The 27,646-nt window shown below is 38.0% G+C and overlaps 1 protein-coding gene and 1 long non-coding RNA gene across 12 annotated transcripts; one reads left to right on the forward strand and one right to left on the reverse strand.

The window, feature by feature from the left end:
* Positions 1-91: 91 nt before the first annotated feature.
* LOC111251008 (ras-related and estrogen-regulated growth inhibitor-like) lies at positions 92-17,671 on the forward strand. Of its 10 annotated transcripts, none has more exons than XM_086977413.1 (8): positions 92-227; positions 1,072-1,145; positions 3,721-4,004; positions 8,706-8,763; positions 14,220-14,303; positions 15,734-15,960; positions 16,849-17,037; positions 17,234-17,671. In XM_086977413.1, exons 3-8 carry the CDS (start codon positions 3,999-4,001, stop codon positions 17,429-17,431), a joined length of 762 nt encoding a protein of 253 aa, XP_086833539.1. In that variant the 5' UTR covers positions 92-227; positions 1,072-1,145; positions 3,721-3,998; the 3' UTR covers positions 17,432-17,671. The 10 variants fall into 10 exon arrangements, with proteins under 10 accessions (XP_086833539.1, XP_086833541.1, XP_086833537.1 ...); XM_086977411.1 differs by having other exon boundaries at positions 126-269; XM_086977412.1 differs by lacking the exon at positions 92-227 and adding an exon at positions 363-578.
* LOC111251016 (uncharacterized) lies at positions 8,014-12,946 on the reverse strand. 2 transcript variants are annotated; one of them, XR_002673604.2, is made up of 3 exons: positions 11,821-12,946; positions 8,560-8,714; positions 8,014-8,457 (listed from the first exon to the last, which is right to left on the reverse strand). It is a non-coding gene; the product is annotated as an uncharacterized LOC111251016 (long non-coding RNA). The 2 variants fall into 2 exon arrangements; XR_002673603.2 differs by having other exon boundaries at positions 8,560-8,781.
* Positions 17,672-27,646: the final 9,975 nt, after the last annotated feature.

A 27,646-nucleotide genomic window follows, 5' to 3' on the forward strand; every position in this document is an offset into this window, starting at 1 on the left:
TAAGGCCAGCTTTTTTCGAACGCACTCTCTCTATTTGTTGACATCGGACGCCTAACCACTACTGGAAGGAACATCCATTGCCAATATGATGATGGCGCGCAATTTGAAACGACCTCTTCAAGGTGGTCTGCTACCGTAAATTGTCTTCGAATGCATTAAGGCGGTTGATATCGGAAGTAGGGTTCGCCTAGTTGCAGTCATTTGGCTGGTCGACACGTTTTGTTTTGGTAAAGTTCATCAATTTCTATATGCCTGTAGCCAATTGAATCGTAAGTTGAAGTTATCACTATGATATATATATATATATATATATAGATATACATATACATATATATATATATATATATAGGGAACTGAGCTAAGAAGCCGCGGTGCCAGCTGGTGGATAAATAAACAAAGATTGTGACGATAACACCATAAGTAAAGAAGTGAAAAGGCCACTTAGTTGGCTGGTGTTTCCTTTGAAGGAGAGAGCATCAAATGTGATAGTCGTTAGAGAACGATGAGCGCTTGCGGTGAACAGGCGTGCGACTAGTAGGACGTAGAGGTTCTGCTCCGCGGCACGGAATCTCATATTTGTCAGTTCTTGCGGTGGTCGCCTATAATAAGATCTGTAGCTGATTCGTAGTTAATCGTGCAGCAGGCGCATAATAGGAAGCAATACCCATTATGAGTTTCAACCCCATATAATTTTACTTAAGTAGTGTTATGATTTATTAAGTAATACAACTTTAATTTTATAAATTCTCCGCAGTATTAATAGCAACAAATACAGGACACATTCGAGTGGTGCTGTTTTTTTTTATTATGCTTTTATAGCGTTCGTTCATTTGCAAACTAGTTTGATTGCGTTAGGCTTTGATTGGACAGTTAATGAAGCTCAAAGACTATAGTATATACACATATATGTATAAATGTATACATCTTTATACTTTTTTTTGATAAATAAAAATTAAAGGGTTGCCGATACTTCGTCAAAAATAAGTTCATAATGACATGAACTAAGTTAATCTGTCGTTTAATTTACGTTTTATGACGGCGTTTTTTAAAGCGTTTTGCTCCACTTTTCAGCATGACAAGAATAGCGTCTAATGGAATGATAAAGAATACAGAATGTTAAGGGATTTTAGCGTCTTCCGCGGTAGGTAAGTTTTTGTAACCTTATTTTTGCCCATAAGGAATCTTTGTTATATTAGCTAATTTTATTGACAAGGAAACAACTTTTGTCTACAGGTAGCCAAATAGAGCTAACGTGTTGTCCAAAAGTGGAACATTCATACGCTGTCCTCCGCTTAGTTAGTGCAATCGGCTAATAATTAAGGACCATGTACGTTGTATTAATATTTCTAAACAATATTCATTATACTGGGGAGTATTAATAGAATTAGGATTGAAAGATCAAAATTACTGCAGAAATTCATAGGAATGTCTGCCACCATTCCGCAAAGTTTTTGGAGCTTTGTAAAAATACTTGCAAAAAAATCAATTCCGATTAATTAAAGGGGGTCTGTTCGTACCTCAAACCCTTGCTGCTTGGTTGGCTGGCCCTAGCGGCGAGTTTCCTCGTTCCATACATTGCAATCCAGATTATCTAAAATGAGCATTAGTTGCTTGTGCTTATGTTACGTCCAGATAATCAAATTATGTAGAATAAGATTAATGAATAAAAGAAAAATATATCTTTCGCAGATCACTGGAATTGTAGAAAGGCAAATGAAATTACGTAACTACTGAACAGGCCCGTGGGTTTGCCCCGCGCCTGTCTTGCCATAATCTAAAGAAAATCGGACCCCCCTTCCGAAATGTAATGTTGAACTTGTATGTATGAAAGAGTACACAACTTTCCGAGATAAATATGTCCTAAATTTTCGGCGAGTGTTGAGCAAATTGCTAAAAGCAAAGTCAGCTTGCTTGAATAGACATGACGCAAAAGAAAAAGTTTCTTTAGACAGAACTTGAAAAAAGAAAAATTAAAAGTATCATCCAGTTGAGAAAAATAAATCGTGTATACCGAAATGGTTTAGATGTTATCAACCTTAACCAACAAATCAACCAAATTAGCATCCCTACTTCCAAACGAAAAGTAAACTACTTTTCCGGAAAAAAGCAATTCAAGTTAAATATTATAAATATTTTCTTTAAATAAAAAAAATATATTATGTATATATATATATATTCATTAGTAATAATTTGAGCGAAAATCACCACTTAACGGTTAAATCAAAGGAGTGTAAAAAATCAGTCAATTTTCTTGAAGTCTAATATCTCATCCACTGTGTAGAACTGGAAAAGACAATTTATACATGAATAATCCAGAAATTCTTCACGGTCGGTGGGCGATTTAAGAAAATGACAAGCTTGCTCAAATTAACAGTACACTATATAGAAAAGATAATCACCAAGAAGAAAATGGCATTCACGCGCACAGATGGCTAGACCTGCAGAGTAGGCAGACCCGGGGATTTGGTTTGTTCATGTTACACCCTGCCTAGTATAACCACTATAGTATACACCAGCAGTTATCTTGTCGCAATTACCTTGCCTACTAATCCCTTTATCCTTTTGCAACCTGTTTTTATACGAGCGTATTGGATTCGCGCTCACCCTAGCCTAACGTAAACTACTGTTGGATTGTATATCCACATCCACACAGTTATTCGGTTAAAACTTTTTTCAGACTCTGCACAATAAATTTCATTATTCCGTAGCTGATAGTTTGTTCCTCTAATTCTATTTCTCAGATTCAATCAATCTATGAGCAATATCGATCCCGTTTCCTCACTGAAACATTTCAACGGCTGCAGTGATCACATTAATATTATTATGAATTAGTATTAATAACGGTCGGCTAGTATTCGATCCGTATTATACCTAATCTGAGATTCATTATTCTGTCTTCTCATTTACTGATTATAGTAATTATTATCTTCTTAGTTTAGTAAACCCTTTCTTGGGGATTTCGTAAGCTTGGTGCAGTTATATAACCCATTAGTCTTGCTTATAATAACTTTGCTATGTATGTCTTAGTGTTTTTATTGCCTCGTTCTCGTTTATCCGTTAACCCATTACGTGTAACTGAGCCAAGTTGAAAATCTCCCACTATCAACCCAAGAAAAATTTACTTCATTTGCATGTGGAAAACTATTTGATATCGTCGCCTCGATAATTCTACCACCCGGAGAAAATCATACAAATTATATCTAAAAATGGTTCATATATAATCAGTCTTTTGTAAGCTACCCAAATTAACATTACGCCTGCCTTTGGGACATGAAATTAGGCACCGAAAAAAGTATTTACCCTATAAAGCGGTCCTATAAGACATGAGTTCGTATTAAAAAAAATATGAACCACATAGGCCAAGAATCACCATTTTATACCTCAACAGTCAACAGAAAATGTTTTATTTCATTATATCATATTTAGCTGGCCAAAACTTTAATAAATGCTGAGATCGTTTGTATTTTATTAACCATTTCGCAAATTCTCCAAATTGACATTACGCCCCCTATGAGAAGAAGAAGCTATTCCTTAGAAGAAGTATGTATGCCCCCTAAAAGAAAATGAATTGATATAGTTTATATTTCAGGTTCTAACAATTTCGGGAAAACTATTTTTTACCGCCAAATCGTAAAAATGTAAAATTTACCCTTCACATGTAAAAATGCGTGTGTTGTTTAGAGCTTGAAAAACAATATACAAATTATTGACGGTTTTCAGGCAAATTGCTCCGGCGTGCCTAAATTAACATTCCGCTTTATCGGAAAAAGGCCGACAACTATAAGGAGTCGATTTGGGTTGCACAGACAGACCGACACATTCATATTCAGAAAAACGGAAAGTAATTGCAGGGCGCAGGAGTACGCGTTTACCGCTGGTGTCCCGCAGAGCTCGATCCTTGCACTATTGCCGTGGAACCTGACCTATGACGGGTTCTTAGATCTAGAAGAGTTTCTGGAGGGAGTCGAAATGCTGGCCTGCACCGATGGTTTACACCGATGGTGGTGCGTCAATTTACAACCAACCAACAATTAATATTAAGCTTTATAGAAAAAGCTTTTTCCTTTAGGAAAAAATAACATCTAGCCAACCGTCCTCTAGAAAAAGTATTCGGCCAATGAAAAATCAGCCCAACGCAATATACCTTGAAGGATCAACGTGGGTCCGAGAAATGGGCGGACACAGATTCTTAGTGGTAGAAATAGAATGAATGCATGTGGTAGATGTACTATGCAGATGGGATATAGGTTATTATTTTCACTAAATTTATTGCGAAAACACTTTCCATACTCTATGCATGTGTTGTAGGTCACTTCAGGATAATATTACATTTCAGCGTCGTGGTCTTTGTGTAACAAGCCCATGGCATCATTCACACGAATAGAATCCGCAGATAACACTGGATGCGCAGCTCAAATAGTACGATGATCTCTATTATGCTTGGGAAACAAAGCTTAAGGTCAACGTCGATAAAGTTGTTACGCGTATGTGTCAACCGTAATCAACTTTAGCAGATTTAAAGGAGTAGCCCGTACGCTTTACTTAAAACCATCCATTCTTTCTAGATTCGGCTAGAATACACGACACAAAACCATGTGGCGAGTAGATCCTGATGGGCACGTATAGCAATTGTCCAGACGTCATCTATATTCTTCCACCTTCACTTCAGTTATAAGTTCCTCAGTTATAATCTTGTTGCATAATAATAAATTTAAGCCTAATCAAATAGGCTTCTTAAAAGTAAAAATAATCATTTGTTTTTTAAATTGATCGATTAAATCTTCGAAATTTGATTAAAGGTTAGTTTTGCTTTGGCCGTTTTCATTAATACTGCAACTGCGATTGACACGAATCGGATAGCGTTTTTGGTAAAGAATAAAAAGAAAAACAATCAATTGAGTGCTTTGAATTTCCATAAAACTGACACGTGTCGGTAATACGTTGTCGCAGTAAGTTTTTCTTAAGCGAGTCAAGTTTAAGGTTCACGTTTACTTGAAAAATTATAGTTAAATAAAAATGTAGCTTTTCTGTCAGAAAGCTAAACTCGTAAATCGAAACAAGAAGACGATGTGTTTTGCTCATCGGAACGTATAATGTTTCGGCCATGACCGCCTACAACTCTTTTGCACCACATGATGCACTAAAATGATGCCATGCTGGGTGTTGGCCTCTTTTCCGGCGGCTCGTCGACCTTGATGTATCTTCCGCACAAATTGGCCAAGCAGAAAAGATTAATACGAAATCAATACCTATCAGCGTAGAATATAGGTCAGCATTTTAAGCTAGTATTATTTTATCATCATTTAGAATCATTATTAGCTAAATTATTCGCCGCCGCTTGCTTTAATTTATTGTTGCTTCCACCGGTCGTTGGTTTAAGGTCAACTATGCTTCAATCAGATTTGGACACACAGTATCAGGTAAAATGATTGAACCGGGAAAAGGATTGTGAGTGTCAAGTTTTTTTAATAGTAATCTTACCTTTCTACAACTAATGGTACTGTCCAGATATTATAATGTGATATGCTACAGCTGACTGAGTAACATTTGTTTAAATAAATATCTTTATTTAATTGATATGGGATTCTTTGGGGTTCTCCGTGTGGCAAAGGCAAGTGCCTGCACGTATTCTCTCATTAAAATGCGCGTACATATGTTCATTTGATGTCTATTCATTTGGTACCCCTAAGTGTTTTGTCTATATCTACGAACAAATCTTCGGAATCTTTTTTTTTTTTAGAACGGCATCAAGCTCTCACTAAAGGTCTAACCGAAATGGTTCTTGCTGAATTAATCTAGGGTTTCTCTAATGGACCACTGCAACTGCATCGCAATCACACAAGCAGCTATTAGTGTAGATGATAATTTCATATTTACCTTCTTAATATCTTATTTTCCTCGCTATGCATTCGAGGTAATCACTTCTGCCAACGCTGGTATTTGAACCATGCTTGTTCGTTAATGTTTACCATGGCAACGCATTTAAAGAAATCCATATGAGCCTGCCAGATCACACCTTTACCCGTTTACTGTTTATGAATATATAGCGCAAGATGGTGATTTTTTTAACAACATGTGCGGTGTGTAAGATGCTTGTATTACAATAAACATTGACCGGTATCATGGATTGTTTATGTTAAGTGTCTTGTTTATCATTACTTGTGATAGCTATACATCTGTTAATATCGATCGGTACATGTACAATCCTTTTGTCTCTCCAAGCGTGTTCGAGAAAGTCCCAACTTGGGTCCTTTTGGCTAAGTTTGGTCAGCTACGCTAGTCGGCTAAGTGGGCTGTCGACGTTGTGATTCCTGTGACCAGACTGCGTCGTGCTTTTGAAACTCGTCAGTGGCACTTGCAGATATCTTGTTAACGGCAGTATTTTCGTTCTATTGTACCATGGCGCTACTATGTACTTCGTGTTTACCAAAGCAACTCTTCTAACAGATATTTTCTAGTAGTTCTGGTGGCTTTAGAGTAATCGGAAAAGCGGGTACCTACGACAAAAATAATGTATCGAATCTAATTCAAATATGGTTCTGTGTACAATTTTGCCCATTGCTAGATTAATCGGTTTACATGTTTTTGCCGAATGTGAAATTATAGCCTTCTTTATGTTTTAACGTGCTCATGATATATATACCTCTGCCAGGATAATTTCCTATTTGGTCTGACTCCAAGGTGTTTTGTCTTTGTAGTGTTACTGACCACGGGGCCGTCGGATGCGTTCCTTGACTGAGCTTCACATGTTGTTCTGTAAATTCCTAGTCTCTTTTCGGCACATTCCGGAACTACCAGAAGAAGTCATGTATTGAGAACCATTTGTTGTATGGGATACATCCGCTTATCTGAGCATTACATTGTTAATTCTGTAGTGTAAGTAAGGTAACATTTATACACGATGCATATTGTTAGCGTATTCGATGCGAATTTCGTTTTTCGCTACTAAGATAAGCCATCATTTCTATTGGTTCCATAGTTTCCCCGTGGGGTACGCTGTAATTGATAGAACGTATTTTTGGGGCTTATTTACTTAACGATTTGATTTTATTCATTGATGAATGGTTTGTAAGTTGGAATGCTACTTTTGAACACCCATCTTTCAAGTTTGTTTACAAAATCGTCTTTCAGGGCCGTGTGAAAACCACTATTGAATTCTTTGAATATTTTTTTTTTAAATTTCCTGAATTTGTCTTCGTAAGCAACGTGCTACTTCTTGTGTCCTAACCGTTCGTAAAGCCAAACCGTCTGTAGAGTTACGTGTTCATGGTTCTACTACCAGACGTTCTATTACTTAGAACCCAGAGGTGCAATAGGTCTGAACTGTGACAGTTACATTTTTAACGAAATTTCGTAATGTCGTTTCTAACTCCTTGTTGTTGTCGTCATTGTATTGAACCTTTCCTTGAATAGAACCTTTTATCGCCGCAAGGACATTTCAATATGGACTTTTTTGCTGTGTAATTTTACGGTTGATGTCGCACCCTTTGTTGCTTCAAAGGGTTGCCATGACTCCTTCGATTCGTTCGAAAAGGATTTACTTCGGCGCGATGACAAGAAGCCAGTACGTAAGATGATGTTAATCGTACAGGATGCTGCACTATGCTAGCATCTTCACTATGTATGGCTATTGCATATCGCTGCCGAGTATATGAACAAACTTATTCGAGGCAAGTTGCAGAACGCGTCATGAAAACGTGTTGTTATTTTTGTCTACGTATAACTAATGATGTAACGTTAACGGCAATAGTGGTGTTTGTTTGGCCTGATGTTTAGCGTACGCGCGCGGTGTTACCTGTATAATGGAACTTTTTTCATTAAATACTATTTCTTCTTTTCCATATGAATGACTAATTCATTGGTAAAACCGGCGCAGTTGATGAGCAGTTCCGTATTTGTCCTGGTGGTCTTTTGACTAATATCCTGAAGGCACTGAATCTTAGCATGAGACAGCATGCTAATATTGCACGGCTATTACAGTTCTATCGTGACGCACTGGGGTCCTACTAAGAACTGAACGGCTCACTTACTGACCTGCATAACCGAACTCCTTCCTTCCAAGCCACGAGAAGGGCTTTCGTTAATCAAACACAACTAATGAAACCTTTATATAATGAAAGCCTAGATTAGTATACAGCCTATCCCACTTGTCGTCGTGGTAATCATTAGAAACTCCACGAAGTTCATTCTGCGAATAAGGATTCGCTTAACAAACTCTGTCAAGACTGCGGAAACGTCGATTTAAAATTTACGCTATTTCATCTATTTATTTAACTATAGGCTTTAGCAAATGTACTGCTTCCTAATTCTATCCTGAAAAGACTAAAAATTAATGTTTGTTCATTAAAATTCGTGTCTATTTTAGAGCAAGTGTATTTCATGCATGAAGCGTACTTGCCGATCGACAGATGGCGATGACTTCTTTGACCTTGAAACCAATTTCTAGCTATTAGTGTGCTGAAAAAAAAAGATTTTTGTACGTATTAGATTTTTTTTTGGCTATTTGGGTTACTCGTTAAATATCATCTGCCGCTGGATAAGAGTAATAACAAGGCTTACATATGCTTGTCGTTTGTGAGACGTGCCCATTTTCGCAGGGCTTCTGCCACTCAAGAACGCCTAATTTCATCCGATGCAATCTCGAGTTTTCCGGTGAGATTGAGTAAACCCGTATAGTAAGTGTTTTGCTTTTCCCAAATCGACAGGCAACGGACCTGAATTGGAGTTTTGGGTGGAAAATAAGGTCAAACGCACAGGCACTTGGTGGGTGTTACAGAATATCTACGGAAACCACATAGTAAGCAGTTAGTTTAAATATTTCAGGAACAAAGGTGAGTTCAACGCAGGACAGTCCTGCGACTGCTATCGTGAACAAGAACTTGGTTAGGGTGAAACTATTCACTTGCCGAGCACTGAGCCACCACAAAAACCTAACAGAAAAGATGGAGTTATTGTTAGGCCATTTTAACCTGTTCACTAGGTACCAAAAAGCGTACGATAAAGCTTGTGCCGAGACAACTGAATATCTAGGTATTTGTGAAGAACTTTATCACGAAAAACCTTTGGCAATTCCGAAATAGCCAAGCTTAATTGAACACGTCATTACGGGTGACCAGACACAAACGTATGGCTATTAGGAAGAGACCACGATTCAACCTTTTGGATATCGGTTTAGACTGAAAAAAATCGCACATCGAAATACAAGACTAAGGTTCACCTCACGAGTTTTTTCGGCCTTTGGGGCATTTTTAGTTATGAGTTTATGCTTCTTAGATCCACGATAATCACAGAATACTATCAAGAAGCCTTAAACAAATTCGGCAGGCGTCTCCGACATAAGGGATCAGCACTCTAGCACAACAAGCCTCCGATGCTCCGTCATAAAAATGCATCACCTACACAAAATGCACGTCATCACTCGTGCAGTAAAAAAAACTGCGTGTTGCCGCCAACATTTCCATACAACAGACCTAGCTCTATGCAGGTTTAAGGAAAAATATGAAAGAAGTGTTTCGACGCTAAAAGCAGTTTGCGATATTGTAGTTCAGAGCGCAAGTACATCGAACCGGTGTGCTAGTCTTAATATCAGTCAACATAGAATAATAAGGTTTTGAAAATTTTTGGAGCGTAAAATTGACCTATACCATTGAGCGTAGGACTTAACCACGACCCGTTTGCACAGAAAGCATCAATAGCATCTTGAAAATGGTATTCAACACTGAAATTATGGAAACTGGAGACACACGAAGAATTCTTGTTCCAACCAATGTGTCTGTAGTGTATACGTGACAGAAAAACCTGGAATTGATTTATAAATAGTGGAGTTTTTTCAAAGAATCCCTTTACCTATCTACTGCTTTTTTATTCTTAAATAGTAATTGGGAGGGGAGGGGGTCCCCCTCCGTAAGTTCGTTTAACTTTATTGGACTGTTAGCTCGCGTTGATGGTTGTAAAGATACGTTTTTGGTAGAAAAATGCATTTTTTAGATCTGTTTTGACATCTAGCAATGTCGAAAAGCTATGGAAGCTACCGGAGGCAATTTTGCCGTATGCGGCCTCATGGCTGAAAGAGCTCCTATGTAAAAGTGCTTTGCTTAGCTCAATAATTGCACCTTTGGACCTGAGAGTTTACCCTTTTGGTCGGACCGCCCGAAGGCATTTCTAAACGAAGACCGCTGGCACAAACGCAAAAATTACTCGAGAATATGAATTGCAGTGTCTTGATTATCGTGAAGTATCTTCAACCTATGAGGTACCCTTGAACATTTCTCCCGATACTGAGCCGTAATAGTATCGGTATGTTAACGTAAAGCAGGGAAGCGAGTTGGCAGCTCCGGATACGAATAGAAACCCCCTGATACACGGATGTTCAGGAGAAAGCCGGAGATTTGAAGCCGGATGAACTTATGTTTGGCTAAACTGGAAGGGTTTTGAACACTTAAAAGAGCTTTGAACACTGCAAGAAGAGAGCGTTTTATCCTCCAAACTTTGCGCTGACGGCATAGCATTTTTTACAATCTCTGAAAAATGGAGCTCGCCTCAGAACAGGTGATAGTAAAAAAGGGCTTGAGAACGATCCGCTTTTGAGTTCTTCAACATCAGACCTGATAATTCGTGGTAAGACGACAAATTGGTTGACAAATGGGTGAACGTCATAAACATTTACGCAAACGCGCAACTAATGGATTGCTGAAGTTTTGTTAGACTTCTGTTTTCAGCCGATTGATTTGGGTTGGTTGTCTATACCTTTCAAAATGTGCTGCTTCAAGTTCAGCTAGGAGACATGGACGTACACGCTATATAGCTGAAAAATGCATGTTTTAAACGCAATGAAGGGCACATTGCGAGCTCTACTCGCTCAATTTTAAATGTTGCCCTTATTTACTAGACGTTTTTTCGATACATAGTAATCAAACAGGTATCTTCATGACACTAGCCTGCAGTTTTCTGACATCTCCTTCTTAACTTCTTTACGGAAATGCCTGTGCTGCTATAAGGAATACAGCATTGGATCTATCCAAAGAGGCTTCTGGATAAACGGATACAATTTTCAGAATCAAAAACCTTAGCCTATTTATCTAACGGAAACATAGCGTTCAGTTTTCCAATTTACATTAATACACATGAAGAAAAGGAAAGCATTACTACTATTAGTTGCTAGTCGACGTACGTATATGCCGCTGCAGTAATTATCGGAGCTGGTCGTACCATTCAACGCCTGTCATTTGACATTTGAAATGTATCAGTTGTTCTGTTTTGTGGCACCTTCATAACATTTGGTATGGCTGTCTATGCCATCTAAATAATGCAACGAACAGCGTACACACAACTATTAAATTTGATTTGATTTTTAACGTCCGTTCTCTATTAGCTATACAATTATTGTCGTGCGAGAAAACCTATAATAACACCTCATACTTAATCACTATTGTCATGACATATATGATAGTCGTTTTATGCCGTTCTCTTTTATGCCGCCTCAGTGACCTCAGCAAGGGTACCGTTTAAGGTCATGCCAGTTACGAACCTAATACATGTCGGTTTATACCAACCGTTCAATGTGCATAGTGAGTGCTATTATTATATTATATTTATTATAATTTATATATATATATATTATATTATATATATTAGATCATATTGACGCATCGATCACGTACACTCGTGTCCTATAACCAGAAGAACTGTGCAGCGTCCAAAGGTTTTCGCTGAGCTTAGTTAGGTTTTGCATATTCATTTGGCGTAAGGTAGGTCAATGAAGAGGATTTTAATTGGCAGACAATAGGGTGTTGGTGATGCAATATACTTAGACATACAGACCTGTAGAATATCCCGATAGATGAAAACTTCAGTCAGAGGAAAGCCTATGTAAGTTCACAATATTTGAAAAATTATAGTTATATTTGCTTCGTTGTTGAGGCAGTCTGACTATGTTGTTTACAATTTCTCTCTTAATTAGGCAGAACTATTCGAATAGTTAGTTCTAAGTACGGATTTATTATGCCACTATGGGCTAATGGCTGCCATTTTATGCTGATAATTTAGTTACAGAATACTCGTATTTTTTATCCTTCGTCGATTTAATGGCAGGCTGCTAATAGTTCAATTCGTTAGGCAACAAATTAATCCCATAAGTTAAGTTATCCTGAATAAGTCTTCAGTCATTGGTAGTAATAATTATTGATTCATAGGTGAGCTAATGTGGTTTGAAACAATTTGACTGACGAAGTTTATTGCATCGTGGCGCTGAAATCAGAAATATATCGTTATGATAGAGGACGCGAACTCATAATACTTCGGGCGTTAACAAGTTCAGTGCTCTAAATACAACCAGCTCAATGATTTTCCAGCAGTCTCGATTTCACGATACAACGAGTTAGGGGAATGGGATTTAGCTAGTTACTTCTGTTTTTGCCGTGCAGTGCCCGTTAACCCGATCAGTTCTGTATTCAATAACCAGCTATAGGACCTGTTGCAACGATCTGGGCGTTAGGTTGGCTCACATTAGGAGATCACCACTTCCATCTTTACACTATTCGTGTGTGCCACGGTTAACTGGTATTCTCCCAGCGGGTTGATCAATACGATAACTGGGCGAAGTTTTAGCCAGTTCCACGCAACTTCGATACGCGCTGGCGGAGTAGAGCTACGGTGAGATTATCTATTGAGATCAAGAGTCGTATCATATCCAGTTGTTCCTTGCAAAATCGTCTCGGTTGTATTCGTTTGCCTGCCTTTACACTGACGATATTCGCACATATTGAACAAGTATTTAGAACGAGGCGGAACTATTAAGGATAGGCACAATGGAGGACGGCACGGAGGCTAATAGCAACAGGAGTTATGTTCCGTGTGTATGTATATTTGTGTGTGTGTGTGTGTATATACATATGTATGTATATATCAATAGTCGAACAGACCTTCTCAGACATCTGAGAGAGGGCAAAGGAGGAGAATAGCAAACAGAACTATTTAAAGTACACGAATGCCGTACAAAGCAGCAGCAAAGGTTGAGCAACGGCACCAGCCCCAGCGGTTTCGAGTCATTTGAGATCCAGCAGTGGCAACGAAAGCGTCAATAACGCTGGAACGCACAAAGATAACGCCCTCTCTCTCCCTCTCTCTCGCTCTCTCTGAGAAGACGCTCCATGTGGATACCTCGGAGACATACAACGTTGAGTTGAATGAAGCGTTTCGTAGAAATAAGAAATTCAGTTCCCAAAACTTGGAAAGTAATGGAGAGCCACCGCGAACGGCCAAATTCTACTCGTTGAACACGCAAATGGCGGTTTTCGTTCAGCTCTGAAAACAGGCGGATTTCGACGCCTAATGCAGCTGCGCGTGCAAGTTAAGCAACTATCGATTTCACCTATAGTAACAGGCAGAACTTAGATGACGGAGTAAAACGTAAGACACTCTCCCTGTGAAGTTTATATAGAGTTTTTGTAAGAGATAAACGATGCAAAATGATAAGCGTGTACGTCGTACGTTCGGAGGTGCTGTTAGGTCACTTCAACATAAACTGAACATTGTTAGATAAAAAAAAAAAGACAGTTGAATATATTGTGTTTAGGCAACGATAATTATCTAAAATAACACAGGTGTTGTTTGGGTGACACACTTGTTAATTCTTGGAAGACAGTTCTTTTGGTACATTACACGATGTGGAACTTTTGCAAATATAAACTGAGACGTCAAGTTTTCAACGCGTAAGCGAATAACAAGAAGACTTCGAACAAGCCGTGTGTATCGCTGAGCAATTGGTTTATAGAAACGCCGGCTATTGTTTGATGTTTAGGACTTGAAAAGCCGTCTCTAGTACTTGTAACGTCTTGTTACGTATATAAGAATCAAAGTTCGTCGACAATGGAGACAGTCCATCTGAATCGTAACTTTAACTTTCAGAGCATTCTTAACTTTGTTCTAGAATCATAGTACTTTGTACTGTTTTACTCTAGAATGTCGCCACAACAGCCTATAAAATTTCGGAAATCCAAAATATGTCGAATGGTGGTGATCTGTGTGGGCTTCTATGACACGAATTATAAAGCTAAAGTAAGTTTAAGAAATTCTAATTGGAATGACCTGATCGTTTGTTTACGACATTAAAATAGCATAATATTTGCTACCAATACAACTCTATAAGATAAAAAAAAAAACCCGTACGTCTGCGGCCCTCTAATCTAATTGTTCATGTTCTAATTATAATCATTTTGCAGAAATCTACTGTTGGATCGTGATGCTCGAAGCTAAACAGAGGGTTCGCATCACAGTTCTTGGGCCAAGGAAGGCTGGAAAAACTGGTGGGTGAAAATCGACATTGGTACTTTCGCTGCGTTTTCCACCATCACAGAGATTGATATAGAAAGCTATGTTGTATAATAAATAGAAGCAGCTTAGAAATTGCGATGAGTCAGTTGAACATCGGTGTACGTTAGATAACGTATATGCGTTACCGCTATATGTGCGTAAAGTAAACGGACCAAATTGTATTAGTTAGATAAATATAGTTTCGTGTCTATGAATTTCAGGCCATTGAAGCATGAGATACTCAACAGTGCACGCATAAATATGTCATTCGAAGTATAAGGCTACTGAGAATCGCAAAAAAAATCGTTGAAATGGGAATCAGTTGTTCATGATCGTTGAGTCGATTGCATGTATCAGCTTTCGTTAAAACCGTTACCCTTGCAGCAATGAAAACGGTACACGCTTGCGAGTGTGAGTCGCTGGCCGAAACACGGGACGCCATACGCTAATGACTGAATTAGTAAAAGTATTACCTTTAACTCTATGCCGGTGGTGCTTTTGTCTCTGTGGGTACGTCGGCAAAAACTGTTTGATCACTGCTACTGCTGCTACCAGCTGAATAGGGCAGCAGCTTTTATTAGTTGTTATTTGTTGTTAGAAAGGATAAAAAAGTAGATTAAAGGGCTTTTTTGATCTACTTTTTTGTCCTTCTCTGTCATCACGAATTTGTGGTGGCTTTTTGGCATGAACAAACTGTAGATCGGACGACCTTTGAAATCAGGACTCTGGAAATCGGAGTGCTACGAGACTTTGTAGGTTGTCAACCCTAGGCAGATCATCACTTCCCGCAGTGTCTAATACGATCTGTCTTTGCGACCTCTGTTGTATAGCTGTTTATTTTAAGCGTAATATTATCTCGGTATTTATTTGTAGAGTCCGTTGATCCCGAAATCGGCTTGCCTATAAAGAAAGTTCGATGTCCACATGACCGTAAATTGTACAAATACGGTTACAGCCATTTCGCATCGTTATATATCGCAGTAATATCTAGCGGAACGTAGATCATTCGCCTTACCCTAACTCTCTCTCTCCCCTTTCCCCTCTCTCCTCTCCCTCTCCCTTTTGTCAGGCTTGTTGATGTTTCGTGGCAAGCTATAAGCAAACTTTTTTGTCGAATGTGATCGTGGTGACGATGGTGGAGTTCTAGGTATTATTGTTTTTTCAATAATTTCAAACACTGGTACTAGTGAGCCGGCATATGAGAAAAGACCGTCAAAATAGAAAGGATTCGATACTATATGTCGTAGCGTCGATACGACCGTTGGTCTCAGTAGGGGCTTTTATTTAGCGTCGTGTTTTTGCAAGTTTGCTTGTAGCTCATTATGTATCGACCTATGACGAAACAGCACTCAGACGCTGATGTCACTGCGTCCCAGTCGATCCGTCAGCTCAGAGTCGTCTATGAAATCTGTCTGATTTACAGCGCTTGTTTTCCGATATATGGCCAGGCTATTCGTGGCTACCGACAGAGGGGGCAACAATGCAACTGGCGCTAGCAGCGGCAGCAGCAGCAGCGACAGCAGCAGCAGCGACAACAAGAATAGCAGTTCACGCTCGTATTCAGGCGCTCTGGATAATCTATACTATCACTGTGTCTGTTTGGATAACGTCTTATACGACCTCGAAATACTTGACTTGGCACAGTCGAAGGTAAAGAACGTGTTCTCTACACATGTTTAATGATTGTAAACACGTGGTCGTTCATATCCGGGCTGACACAGTCCAGAGTGATCAGTCAACTGGCGGCTATTGTATCTACAATCTAATAGCATCTACAAGATAGCACTTAGAGCAGACACGTTTGAATGTTTTTATTCGAAAATTTTAATTCACCTGCCATTTGCGGGCGGTCTGTAGCAGCTCGATCTACGAGATAATAATACATTCGCAGTTGACGGGTATTTCTGGCATCGATACAGCTACGTAGAAGACGTTACAAGTAAAATTATAGCTTCTAAAAGGTGGGTTTTCTCAACAAACGATTATCCCTTTGATCGCCTCATAGCTATCGTATTATATGTATCGTTAATATAGGCAACAGGAGAGCCTTAGGTTTATGTAAACTTCTGGTGGACGCCGAGCCTAAGAAATGTAGTAATGGAAAGGGCCAGAAGGCGTGCACTAATATGCAGTGTTTCTGCTATAATACTAAATGTACGTGCTTGTATCAAGAGCACCACTTAAGCGGATTTTAGCCAGTTTATGATATAACTTCGTAACCACCGGTTAAATGTATTTTTTCATGCACACAAGCTTATGCACGACGGTGTAGTAGCTTCTATTACGGTACCGTTCCACACACCGCACATTATACAGCCTCCATCACAAAGTGACAATCGTGTGCGATACGGACATTATAGTCACAAACGCTTTTCTTTGTACGCAGAAATTTGATATTATGATTGTAGTGTTAGACATGACATAACTGTTATATGGAGAAGCGGTCAAAAAATATGCATAAATATATAAAGCTTACTCCGTTTTAGCACCCTGACAAGTCGTAACCTCAGTCGGTCGTGCGCTGCCGTGTAATTTCAGAACGTGTTAAAATTTGAACGTTGCTCCGACGCATTTATAGTTGTGTATTCCGTTGCTCTGCGATCCGATTTCGAAGAAGCGGTTCTACTGTGTAATAGGCTCCGAGCTATTTACCCACGAAAACCTCTATTGCTTGTCGGCAATAAGACAGATCTGACTCGACAGGTGACCACAAGCGAAGGACAAAAGGTACATTGAGACCAAGCTACTGTCAAAACTAGTATCTTAAACGTCGTTGAACAAATTCTGTGGCATATAGAAAGCTAATCTATAGTGAAATGTCGCATAGTTCTACTGTGGCATAATTTCTGTCGTTATTTTCCAAAATGTGTTGCTTGATTCTAACGGATCACTTTATTTCACGTCATTTTTCATACCTTCATAGGTTGGGGGCGTGTTATTCGCTGAGGTAAGTGTGGCTCATGTGGGGAGCTGGGAGGTCCACCAGGCGATGTATCGACTTCTGCGACGGGTATCAGAGATAAGAGCTGAGCAAGCAGCGTCAAACAAGTGCCATTTTGTTGTTCAAAATGCAGAAGAGGCCTTCGGCCGAAGAGATTCAATGGATACATCCTCAGCTTAATGTGAATACAGATATTGAAATATTTAAGCCTCGAGATTGGTTTTTGCCAAGATATGTTCGGTTTGGCCAGAAGCTCATACGGTTATTCATGAGATAAATTATTTTTTAATTATCTTAAGGCTGTTTATCGTAGATTTTATTTTGTATCAATAAACTCGTTGTTTTTTATAACAAATTACCGATAAAACGTCTGCAACGTCAATAAAGTTCATAAGAATTCAAGATCAATTCGATATTCAATATTCAAGAGTTCTCTTCAATTTTTTAGTTATTTTTCATCCGTGTTTGCTGCTGTTTTGCTTTATTTACTTACACGTAAATAATAGCGTACAATCGAAAGCTTTTCTACTATCAACAATGTCTATACGTGTGATCGAACACTGTACGATTTCAGCTAATTCATAAAGATTTTTGTATCTAGGAGTCCAAACAAGCCCCATCAAACCATTTTTCAAAATGCACGTTTTTCATCCAGCATCAGGCAAGGAGGCGTATCACACGCGCTATCAGCGAGAAATGTTGCATCATTTGTAATGTAAATAAGCCGTAACACCATTGTTAGGATAAAGCAATTTCGATATACTTTAGAATCATGTAATAGCTACCGTAGCTAATTACCCTACAAAATTGCATTAGTGCTAACAGGAATTATTGTTAAACAATAATTCAGACGGATATATAATATGAGCTATAGCTTTATCTGTCTTTTTCTTCGCCACTAAACTCCTTGATAAGGACAAAGTCTTTTTTGTCCACCCTAGATTCACTATGGAATTCGCACTTAACAAACGGAACCAGTTTTGCTGAGGATAAGTTGCCAAACGGCAATCAGCTGGGACAACAGCCGAAGTACATCCGTAGCAGGCCACTGCCGCACGCTGTTACGGTTTCGTATGTTTCTGTCATAGATCATAAAGGCCACATAATTTAGAACAATGCAAAAATCAATCTACGATATCTTCATACACGCTGCTTTTATATTTTGACTTTCAGTTTGCTCCGTCTCGCTAGCTTTAGGTATTTACCATCATTTTTGTATCGCGAGTCAGATAAACTCAAGTTGAATACGTCACCTCTTTTGTCAGCCATATCTGTGCAATTCCAATGAAGCTCAAAATCATTGTACGTTGAACAATTTCAAAACATAAAACTGGAGTACATGGTAGCGTATAAGCATTCAGTTGGTGGACATTGCTTTCTTATGTATAAAATCTATGTGCCTGGGATAATTATAAAAAATATATCATTAAGGTTTGATACTACGATGTCTAAGGTCGTTAAGATATGCGTTGTAGCATTGTAAAATATATATATATATATATATATATATATATATATATATATATACTTTATTATTTACTTTGTACTATTTGCAAGAGTTATAATTCAGTGAACTTGATGCGGCTTGACATTGTGCCTACATAATTATCAGGCACGAAGCACACGCAACTAGACGTAGATAGGAAATGCGACAGAAACGACCCCTTGTAATGATTAGAGGGATCAATAACCAGCAGAGATCGAAAATTATACCTCTGCTCACACCAGCTCTGAAAACACCACGCAATATAGCTGCATGCATTGCCCTGCGTCATGAAAATGAAAACGTTATTTATGATTAGAACTCGATTTTCAAAGCTTTTTTTTTTTTTTTTTTTTTTTATAAAAACACTCAAAATAACGCAATTAGAAGCTTCAGCTAAAATTGCTATATTGAAAATTTTCGTTATACGATGTTGAATCTTGCACATAAGCTATTTTTAGAAATCCCGTGGTAGCATAACGACTTTGAACAACTTTATTTGATTTAAAAAAAAAGCATTTTTATTAATATAAAAATGTTATTTTTGATAGCATGGACTCATAGCGATGCCTGTAACTATAGTGATACAGTTTTTAAATTATAATTAATTATTAATTGGTTGGAATGAATGAAGAATTAATTTCCATGGTTACTGCGGTGAAGCCATGCTTAATGGGTCCTTGCCATACTTCGCAGGAATTTGTTTGAGGTCGATAATTGTGGCCCATTCCTCAGAGCGTTACAATGAAAAGCCTTAGACGCCTCAACCCTTTTTTGGTTTGTCGACCTCACATCTGAGTGCCAGGTGGTGGTGCTAGCTGATCAGTTTGTTTACCGTAATCGCCTACAGCGCTGAGGTACCTTTAGCATTTCGACAAATTTTTAGCTTTTGTTTGCCGTATAACTAACTAGGACACTTGTATATATATACATATATATGTATATAAATATATATATGTGTCCTAGTTTGCGCTTGTTCGATTTAATTATGTCGCAAAAATAATCATACTGATTATTAAATTATTACAACAAATATTCATAGTGCAATTCTAACAAGAAAAAATCCTAAACCCGGTAAAAATTTTGAAGAAATGCTCATTTGGAGTGAAATGCGCCTTTGAGTCGATCCCAAAAGTTGACGGATTCATATATTAGTTTATAACATAATTTTAACACAGTTTGTCACATAACAACATTTGCTAATTAGCTTAACCCTTGGCCAAAGTGAAACGTAAAAAAACCTGAGCAATAGCTTAAATTCAATGGGAAAGCACCAAGGAATAACAGAATCAACGGTTTACTCACCAGTCACCCTACAATGTTTTATCGTTAATTTATTGAAAAATCTTTTCATCATCGTCTTAATAACGATTCTCTTTAACGCTTTAATCATATCTATTTATCACTGAAGAGGTATGGTGGGGGTTATGAAAAATTGTTCATATTCTAAGCCATGCCTTCCTAATTCAACAATTCTACAAAGTAAGGTATGTCCAAAACGAGAATGACTTATACGTAGAAGGCTACCCCCTATAGAGTGTGTGTGTGTACAATTTTTTCGTTGTCGATTTCATTATAAACAAGTACATGTAATTACCAAAATGGTTGTTTACCGGTATGTATGTGTTTGGATCGGCAAGTGAAGCTCAACGGCATCCTAAAAAATGACGCGATCTACTAGGGGGATCTACGTCAAATGATTAAATTGCTTTACTAGCTGCAAAGAACAACATAGATAACTGAGTCATTTTAGAAATTGTGAAAAGCTTCGCAACTGACCTGCGTTTAATTTCGGTGACTGTTTAAACGTAATGCGGGGTATTTATGACCCCAAGCCATTTGCCATTCGTGTTACGCGTACAGCCGAGCTGGATAACCCTGGTAGTTGAATCACAGGCCAAAATGGGCGAATCGGGCTCAGCCAGCTTAGAGACGGGACGCTAATAGATCGCAGAACAGTTTCTCTAGTGGCCATTTGAAATATTTTCTCACCTAACTGATCAAAGCCCTCCTTGCCAATCAATAGGCAAACAAAATAAAAGTAATAAATTGAATAGGGTCAACTACTAACGAAACAATCTATTAAAACCTAAGGCACCAGAAAGAATCGTTTTGTACTTTTGAAAATATTTTTTGTGGTGAAAATGTTGCTGGATCAATTTTTTTTTAAAGGCGTCATGTGGTTAGAATGAAATGAATCCTGATGACGCTAACCTAGTGTACTTCTCGGGTGTGAAACATGCAGAGCTTCTGTTTTTGGAGCTGTTCCCCCTTTTGGCTTTTCTTTGATCAAAGGTAGCCTGAATTGGCATGTTAGCTTTCTTAGCTGTGATTCATCTACTTCTATTTCGGTTAGGCCAAGATCCGTTTCGAAATTTGCCTGTCTTTGCATCCTCAGCATTGGCTGCACTGCCTAATACTTGGCGAATGTCATTAGTTGAACCGGTCGAAGTTTCATTGTGAGCGGTGACGTTTAAAAGTTCAATCCAAGTCCATACGTCATGGAAACTAGGAATGCTCAGATTGTTTTGACCGCTAGCACTCGTTAGAGAATCTGGCATTTCTTCAGCAGGGAAAATAAAGAGTGTACATATCAAGCATAATAAAGGCAAAATAATCATTGCAATTTGTAAGATTCGTAAAGTTTGATCTAGATTAGAACACATACCGTCCTCAGCTTTATGATTCATATTTCACAACATAGTTATTAAGTACCGAACTACGTAAGGCGGCTATATAATACCAGGCGATTGATACTACGAAGTACATAGAATGGAACACGCCATAGGTATGCTCTTCGTAGTAACTAAATTTTAGGTCTGTCGCAGTTAACTCTTCCAAGTTCTATTACTCTATTTATCTAATAACTTCGAGCCTGACATAAGACAATCACTCTATTCATTGCATCTGATATCCAATAGAGTGCTATGACTAGAACAAAGGTACACTACATTCATTGTTTATGTTCTACGAAGTGAATAAACGCGTTTTGCGCACCTAACCTAACCTAACCTTAGTACCCTAGCGAATTTCGAATTTAGAAACCATTTTAAGTATCGCTTATTGTTGGATAAACTACAAAATCGTATAGATTTTTTGTGTTTTTCGTTGCTCTTCGTGCCGCTTGACGACTCATAGATTTAAAATCAATGACACAAGCTACATTTATAAGCGTATAACGAATCGAATATGACCTAATTTCTCTACGGTTTCGGTCATATGTCGTTGGTTCGGGAGCCGGTCAAATGTCGAAAACTAATTTTCAAGTAATTTTTGTCTCTTTTTAGAAATAAGACGATATTTACCAGGCGTCATCGTTAGAGTTTTTTGCCGGTTCGGCAGCTATGAATATCAATGATTGTATTAATATGTTTCAAAATAGTATATTCATAATAAAACCAGTGAAAATAATCACGAAGGGTTATTATGATTTGACAGAAAACGTGCAGAGTAGCGATATTTCATAAATCACTGCCATATCAGTGACTGAACCATGGAGCAACCACCTTTTGCCTTTCAAAAACGATACAAGTTAATTCGAGTTGTCAATAATAATGATGGTCAGTAAACGTACCATACGAAGCAAAATTCGAAGTTGACTAGAAATTTCACTTGGTCTAAAAGATGAATTAGAGTTTGCCATATAAACAAATTTTCAATAGCCATATTATTAGAAAACTTTTTTTCGATTATTAGAAGTTTTCGTTCTCTATTCGTCCTTTTTTTTTAGCTGAAGTTAATTTTTTTTTATGTAAAAGTGATCTGACGTTTGTGTTACCGTAGGGTGCGCGTTATTCACAGTGTATTAAGCGTGTAGGTTCGGAGAATTGGAGCTAGGAAGATAAATGTTTATCCGAGCAGTTCATCTAACTATTTCAGTTATCAATACCTTTTGACACGTACTTTTTTTGGACTGTCATAGGTAAGATGAGACGAAAGCCTTGATATTCCATTAATTAGGAAGACAAGTCCCATGTCTTGTTTGCTGTGAATGTCGTAATCGCTATCGTTGAATCTCCGGAAGACGTTTTCTTGCCATATCCCTATCTCGTAAAATGTAAAATCAAATAAATCACTTATGAAGTTCTACTTGAAAACGGCCATTAACTAAAAGCAACGAGTGAGTTCGGTTCATAAGAAATGTTTGTGCTTCAAAATGACAGAAAACTTATCGACACTGAAGGCGAATGGTATGCAGGAAGGTATCTACCATGGCAAAGCCTGAACATTTTTTTGATTGTGGAAGATAGTTTAAGTTAGCTTTCTGAACCTATCGAACTAATTAAATTTACAGGAAAGTGAAGTTTCTCGTTAGAACTGTTAACAATCCTAAAGTTCTCCGGGTTTTTTCTACTTGCCTGTCTAGTAAATCAAACATAAATAACGGAACAGCTGGAACTCAAATACCAACTAATTTATGTGTTACAATTATTATAGTGACATCCTCAAATTAATATAACTAAACATTAAAAAGTAATGACATACGTTTTATATGGAAGTACTGTGCAAGAAAATCTTGCTTTTCCTTATTTATGGGTTCAGCAGATGGAACGTTAGTAAAACCCATAAGTGAAATTTTATGATCTTGAATCGACCACGAACAACCATATAGCAGAAGTCATAGAGTATTTGGAATGAATTGGGATAAACTTTGCCGTAATATTTATCTTAGCCTTCGTCCGGTCTTCTTGGTACTAGGAGCATGCTAGCTTTTTTAGAATATAGTCATAAACTCATTATGGTACAGACGTAAGGACTTTAGGTTTCGAAGTATGAATCAAGATTATTAATTCAGGGTGGGTTATTAATTAATTAGGGGTGAGAAACTTCTCACCTAGGTTGCGAGTATTTAAAACTGATGGTCCTTGCAGATGCCGGTTAGTACACGGCTTCCGAAAAATTCGAGCAGAATTTTCAAAGCACACAAGAAGGATTAGACAGAATGTGCCGAAATATCATCAAAACTGGATGATTCTAGAATTTTATGGGATTTCATGGCATTGTGTGGATAGTTTCAAAGTGGATTTATCTCTCAGCTGTAAAGGCCTCCAATTAGACTCTACCGATTAGTTATTTTTCGACTTTTTGTGTATTCTTGCGCTTTTGGACCTTTCTATCTGTTTGAGCTCTTGGATTTCCAGGATCGTAAGGTATATCCCAGCTGTATTTGAGCGAGGTCCAACAAGTATAAACTTATCTATATCGCTTCAATCATGGTTCTTATAAAAATAAGTCATTTACAAATTTAGAGAGTACAATTTAGCAGATTACTTATCAGAGGTTTATGTTTCGAATCGAAGTCGTAGCCAAAACGAATGGCAGGCTCAACGAAGAAAGACGTCCTGCATGCAACAAATTTCATACGATTATCTAATTTCCTTTGAATACGCCAGCGATATCAATTCGATCAAACTGAGCACAATCTGTTTCTGTCTGTGAACCAGGCTATATCAATATCAACTAACTTTTCAGTATGAAATTTTCCACCACACTACAATTTAGCTGTCATTCACATGTATTTTTCCAGTCTAAACATGCGTTGCATTACAGCTGCTCAAGACCTTGTACTTCTGAAATCAAGGAATATTGGCTCTGGATTAAATTTCTATATGATGTCTGTTATATTTTCATCGGGTCGCGCAATATGACCATGCTAATATCATTTGAGAGTAGTCAGTTGACCAGTGTAAACGGCATGATAGATCAAAAAAACTTCAGAAATCACAGTCAACCACAATTCTGCGTTCCCGTTCAAGTCGCTTATTAGGCATCCGAGCTTCGATGTCACCAGAAGGGTGCCTAGCTGTTTAAGCTGCATAACATAATTATTACCAGAAGCCAAGTTTCCTGTTAGTGCTCCAACAAAAACTAATTACAATAAAAATATGCCTGACTAGAGTAAGGTTATATTTGCAAGCCGCTAAACTGGTCACGCAATACACATTGTGAGTTCTAAGGCTGATTCACTAATCTCATATATCTGATATGTGATAATTTCCTCCGTCCGTGGTGAAAACGCATAGAAATGTTTAGTCCACACAAGAGAAATCGTAGATCAGGACATAGCCTGAAAAAGTCAAGTATAAAAAATCTTTCAAATTTTCAAAACTAAGAAAATCAGAAATCGAATACAATATTCAAATATTCATAACTGACGAAACTTCGAGAATCTGATCATTTCAAAAGAACCATTCATATTCCTGATATTTTGAAACAGATTTATTTCTAGTACCAAGAACATAGAACCTTTAGCTCTAGGAATTGTTTTGAAGAAACGAAAAACTATTACTCAGCCGTATTAAAATAGTCAACGCGAAAATAGAACTTCGTGTCATCGTAGAAAAAATATTTTTTCTAAATTCTGCCGATTGCCGAATGATAGTTCACTCGCGTCCCTTTAGCTGACCCTCCGGGTATCGATACCTTGCCACACTTCACTTCCATCGTCTTTTTTCATTACACATCACTCACTGACAATCCGCCTGGCGCGTTCATTCTTCTCGACTTTGCTTCCTGTACTATTCATTCACTATCACAATCTTAAACGTCACTCTTCTGTTAATAACCGGCTGTAATAATAACTTCTTTGAGCAGCGGATCGATCTCTCTAGATCTCACGGCAATACGACAGATTTCAATGAGCTAACCCCAGTAGCGCCTTGCAACTACTTCAACTATGCAGTAGTTGCTTGGTCTGTTAGTTAATCTGAAAGTAGCACAAATGGGGCACCTGAATCGTATTGCATTATTATGATTATAATTAAAATAAAAAAAAGAGCTTCCTTTAAAGACATGTTTTCTCATTGATCCTTCTTTTCTCAACGTGCAATTGAGTGAATGGTTAACTACGTCTTGGGATTACCGTGAACTTTAACCATGAAGAATTGCTCCGCGCTCATTCGATAACTTTTTCTGTATCTTGGCAGTAAAAATAATAAAGTTCTGCCCGCCAGCAGCAGCCGCAGCAGCAGTAGTAGCCGTGATAGTTGTAGCAGTAGTTTATCTGGCAAGCGAGTAAGCTGTAGCCGTACGATAGGAACGACCAAAAAGGGAGTCGACGTTCATTGGTAAAATATATGAAAGAATCATGTTGACGTTGTTCCTGTTCTTTCTTGGTGTTTTCTTACTTTCGCTAAATATTTCCAGCTTCCAACTTTGTCCCTCTTCTTGACAGACTCCGAAAACAAGCCTGCACCAGCTATTGCCGCTGTTGTTTGAGTTGCAGCGGCACCGGGAGATAACCAATCCAGGAACAAGATGAGTTCCACAGTTCCACTAATATTACTGGCAGTAATATTGCAGCGCCACAACGGCATTACCTTCTTGGGATCAATTTTGTTATCCATAGGCACGCATTCCGCTAAAACAGAACATCGACATATCGCCCATGACAACAGCAATAAGAACTATGATGATAACAACAATTTGTGCTCCACAAGTGAGTCTCCCACTTTTATTAGGTTGTTGTGGTAATAACAGTGACAAATCAGGAGCTCTAATAAGAAATTGAGCCCGGAAATAAAAAAAGCCCGGAAGAGGTATCTTCCACAAACTATGGGCTGCAGCATCACTATGTGTGTTTCAGATACCGGTACTAAAGAAGCCAATGGCCCTCGTGGAAAGAAAAGACCGATGTAAGAATCTGTTATAGTCTCGATCACAAATGGAGATCTACGTCTGTTTCTATGGGATTTCAAATAAAACGTGTACAAAACAATGGTGCACCAATAGCTTCGAACGTGTTCGGCAAGCTGATCCGACAGTATAATCATATTCAATCACGTTGCCAGTTATTTGCTCTACTTATTTTATTACTAAACGAAAAACGAAACCGATGTATCGCTATTTATGCTCAAATAGTGATAGTACATGGTATATGAGGGACCTACTACATAAGCCAAGCGGCTAGGATTACGTAGCATTAAATCCCAGCTACTATCTTGTAATATTCGCATATTAAGGGCCATATAAAAGGGCTTAGACATTTTCTGTTTCGAAAATTGTGTCTTTTCAGCATGATTATTTTAGGAATTGCTTCGGCACTTCACGTTCTCTTCCGCTATGTCAGTTAATTCGTCCTTTTTGGAAAACGCAGTCGTGCTTAATCAGCAACTGAAATCATTAAGTTGATCGATTTGGTACTAGTTTCCACCAGCCTGCGTTTCTCGGGTTACTGCCTTATCGTGATCTTACAGGCAGTGTCTTGCTTTGCCTCGTTGCTTACAACTTTTTTTACGGCTATGGATGTTAAGAACTTGAGGCAAATGCCATATAAGTTTCAGTCTAAGTTGGAACTGGATGTACTTTCGCATTTACACAAAAAAAACAAATCACGCACCATTATTCAATCACACCAGGCAGATCAACTAGCATAATTTACTTGCATTGTGTAAGAGGTATATATATATATATATATAGCCTTATAAGCACCGTGACGGGTGCATAAAACATATTTAGGATGTAGTCTGCTATTCATCGGAATCTTTTATTCAATTCAGCTGAACATATTATTATTATTACTATATATTTGTTATTTAATATCAAATTAGTTTATAAAACGGGCTTTATGCATATGGATCACGCAAAATTTATGACTGAATAAAAAACTTTTACTTTAGCATTGATTGAGTGATTTTCTCTCCCATTCAGTAAAAGTCAGCGAAATTCTCTTCTATCATAGCTGAAAGTTTCTACCCCTGATCGACTTCCACGTTTAGTCCTCAACGCTGTATATATCGAAGTGATCGCTGACTATTCCACATCAGACCAAAATATTGTTAACACCAAACAAGTGTTTAGAAATACGGAAATAGGCAACACTCCTGTAACCTAAATGTGTAGCTTACCTGTATGTGCCGTCGTTAAGCGGGATAGTATCGCGGTTATAAATATGCTTATATGTAAAAACGTAA

The sequence above is a fragment of the Varroa destructor genome, unplaced genomic scaffold (genome assembly GCF_002443255.2).
Source record: "Varroa destructor unplaced genomic scaffold, Vdes_3.0 BEIS01000001.1, whole genome shotgun sequence".
NCBI lineage: Eukaryota > Metazoa > Arthropoda > Arachnida > Mesostigmata > Varroidae > Varroa > Varroa destructor.

Excerpts from the sequence above, each read along its gene's own strand:
- LOC111251008 (XM_086977413.1), top strand. Across the intron at positions 8,764-14,219 it reads GTCAAACGCACAGGCACTTG|AAATCTACTGTTGGATCGTG; the intron begins GTGGGTGTTACA and ends ATCATTTTGCAG. Across the intron at positions 17,038-17,233 it reads CCACAAGCGAAGGACAAAAG|GTTGGGGGCGTGTTATTCGC; the intron begins GTACATTGAGAC and ends ATACCTTCATAG.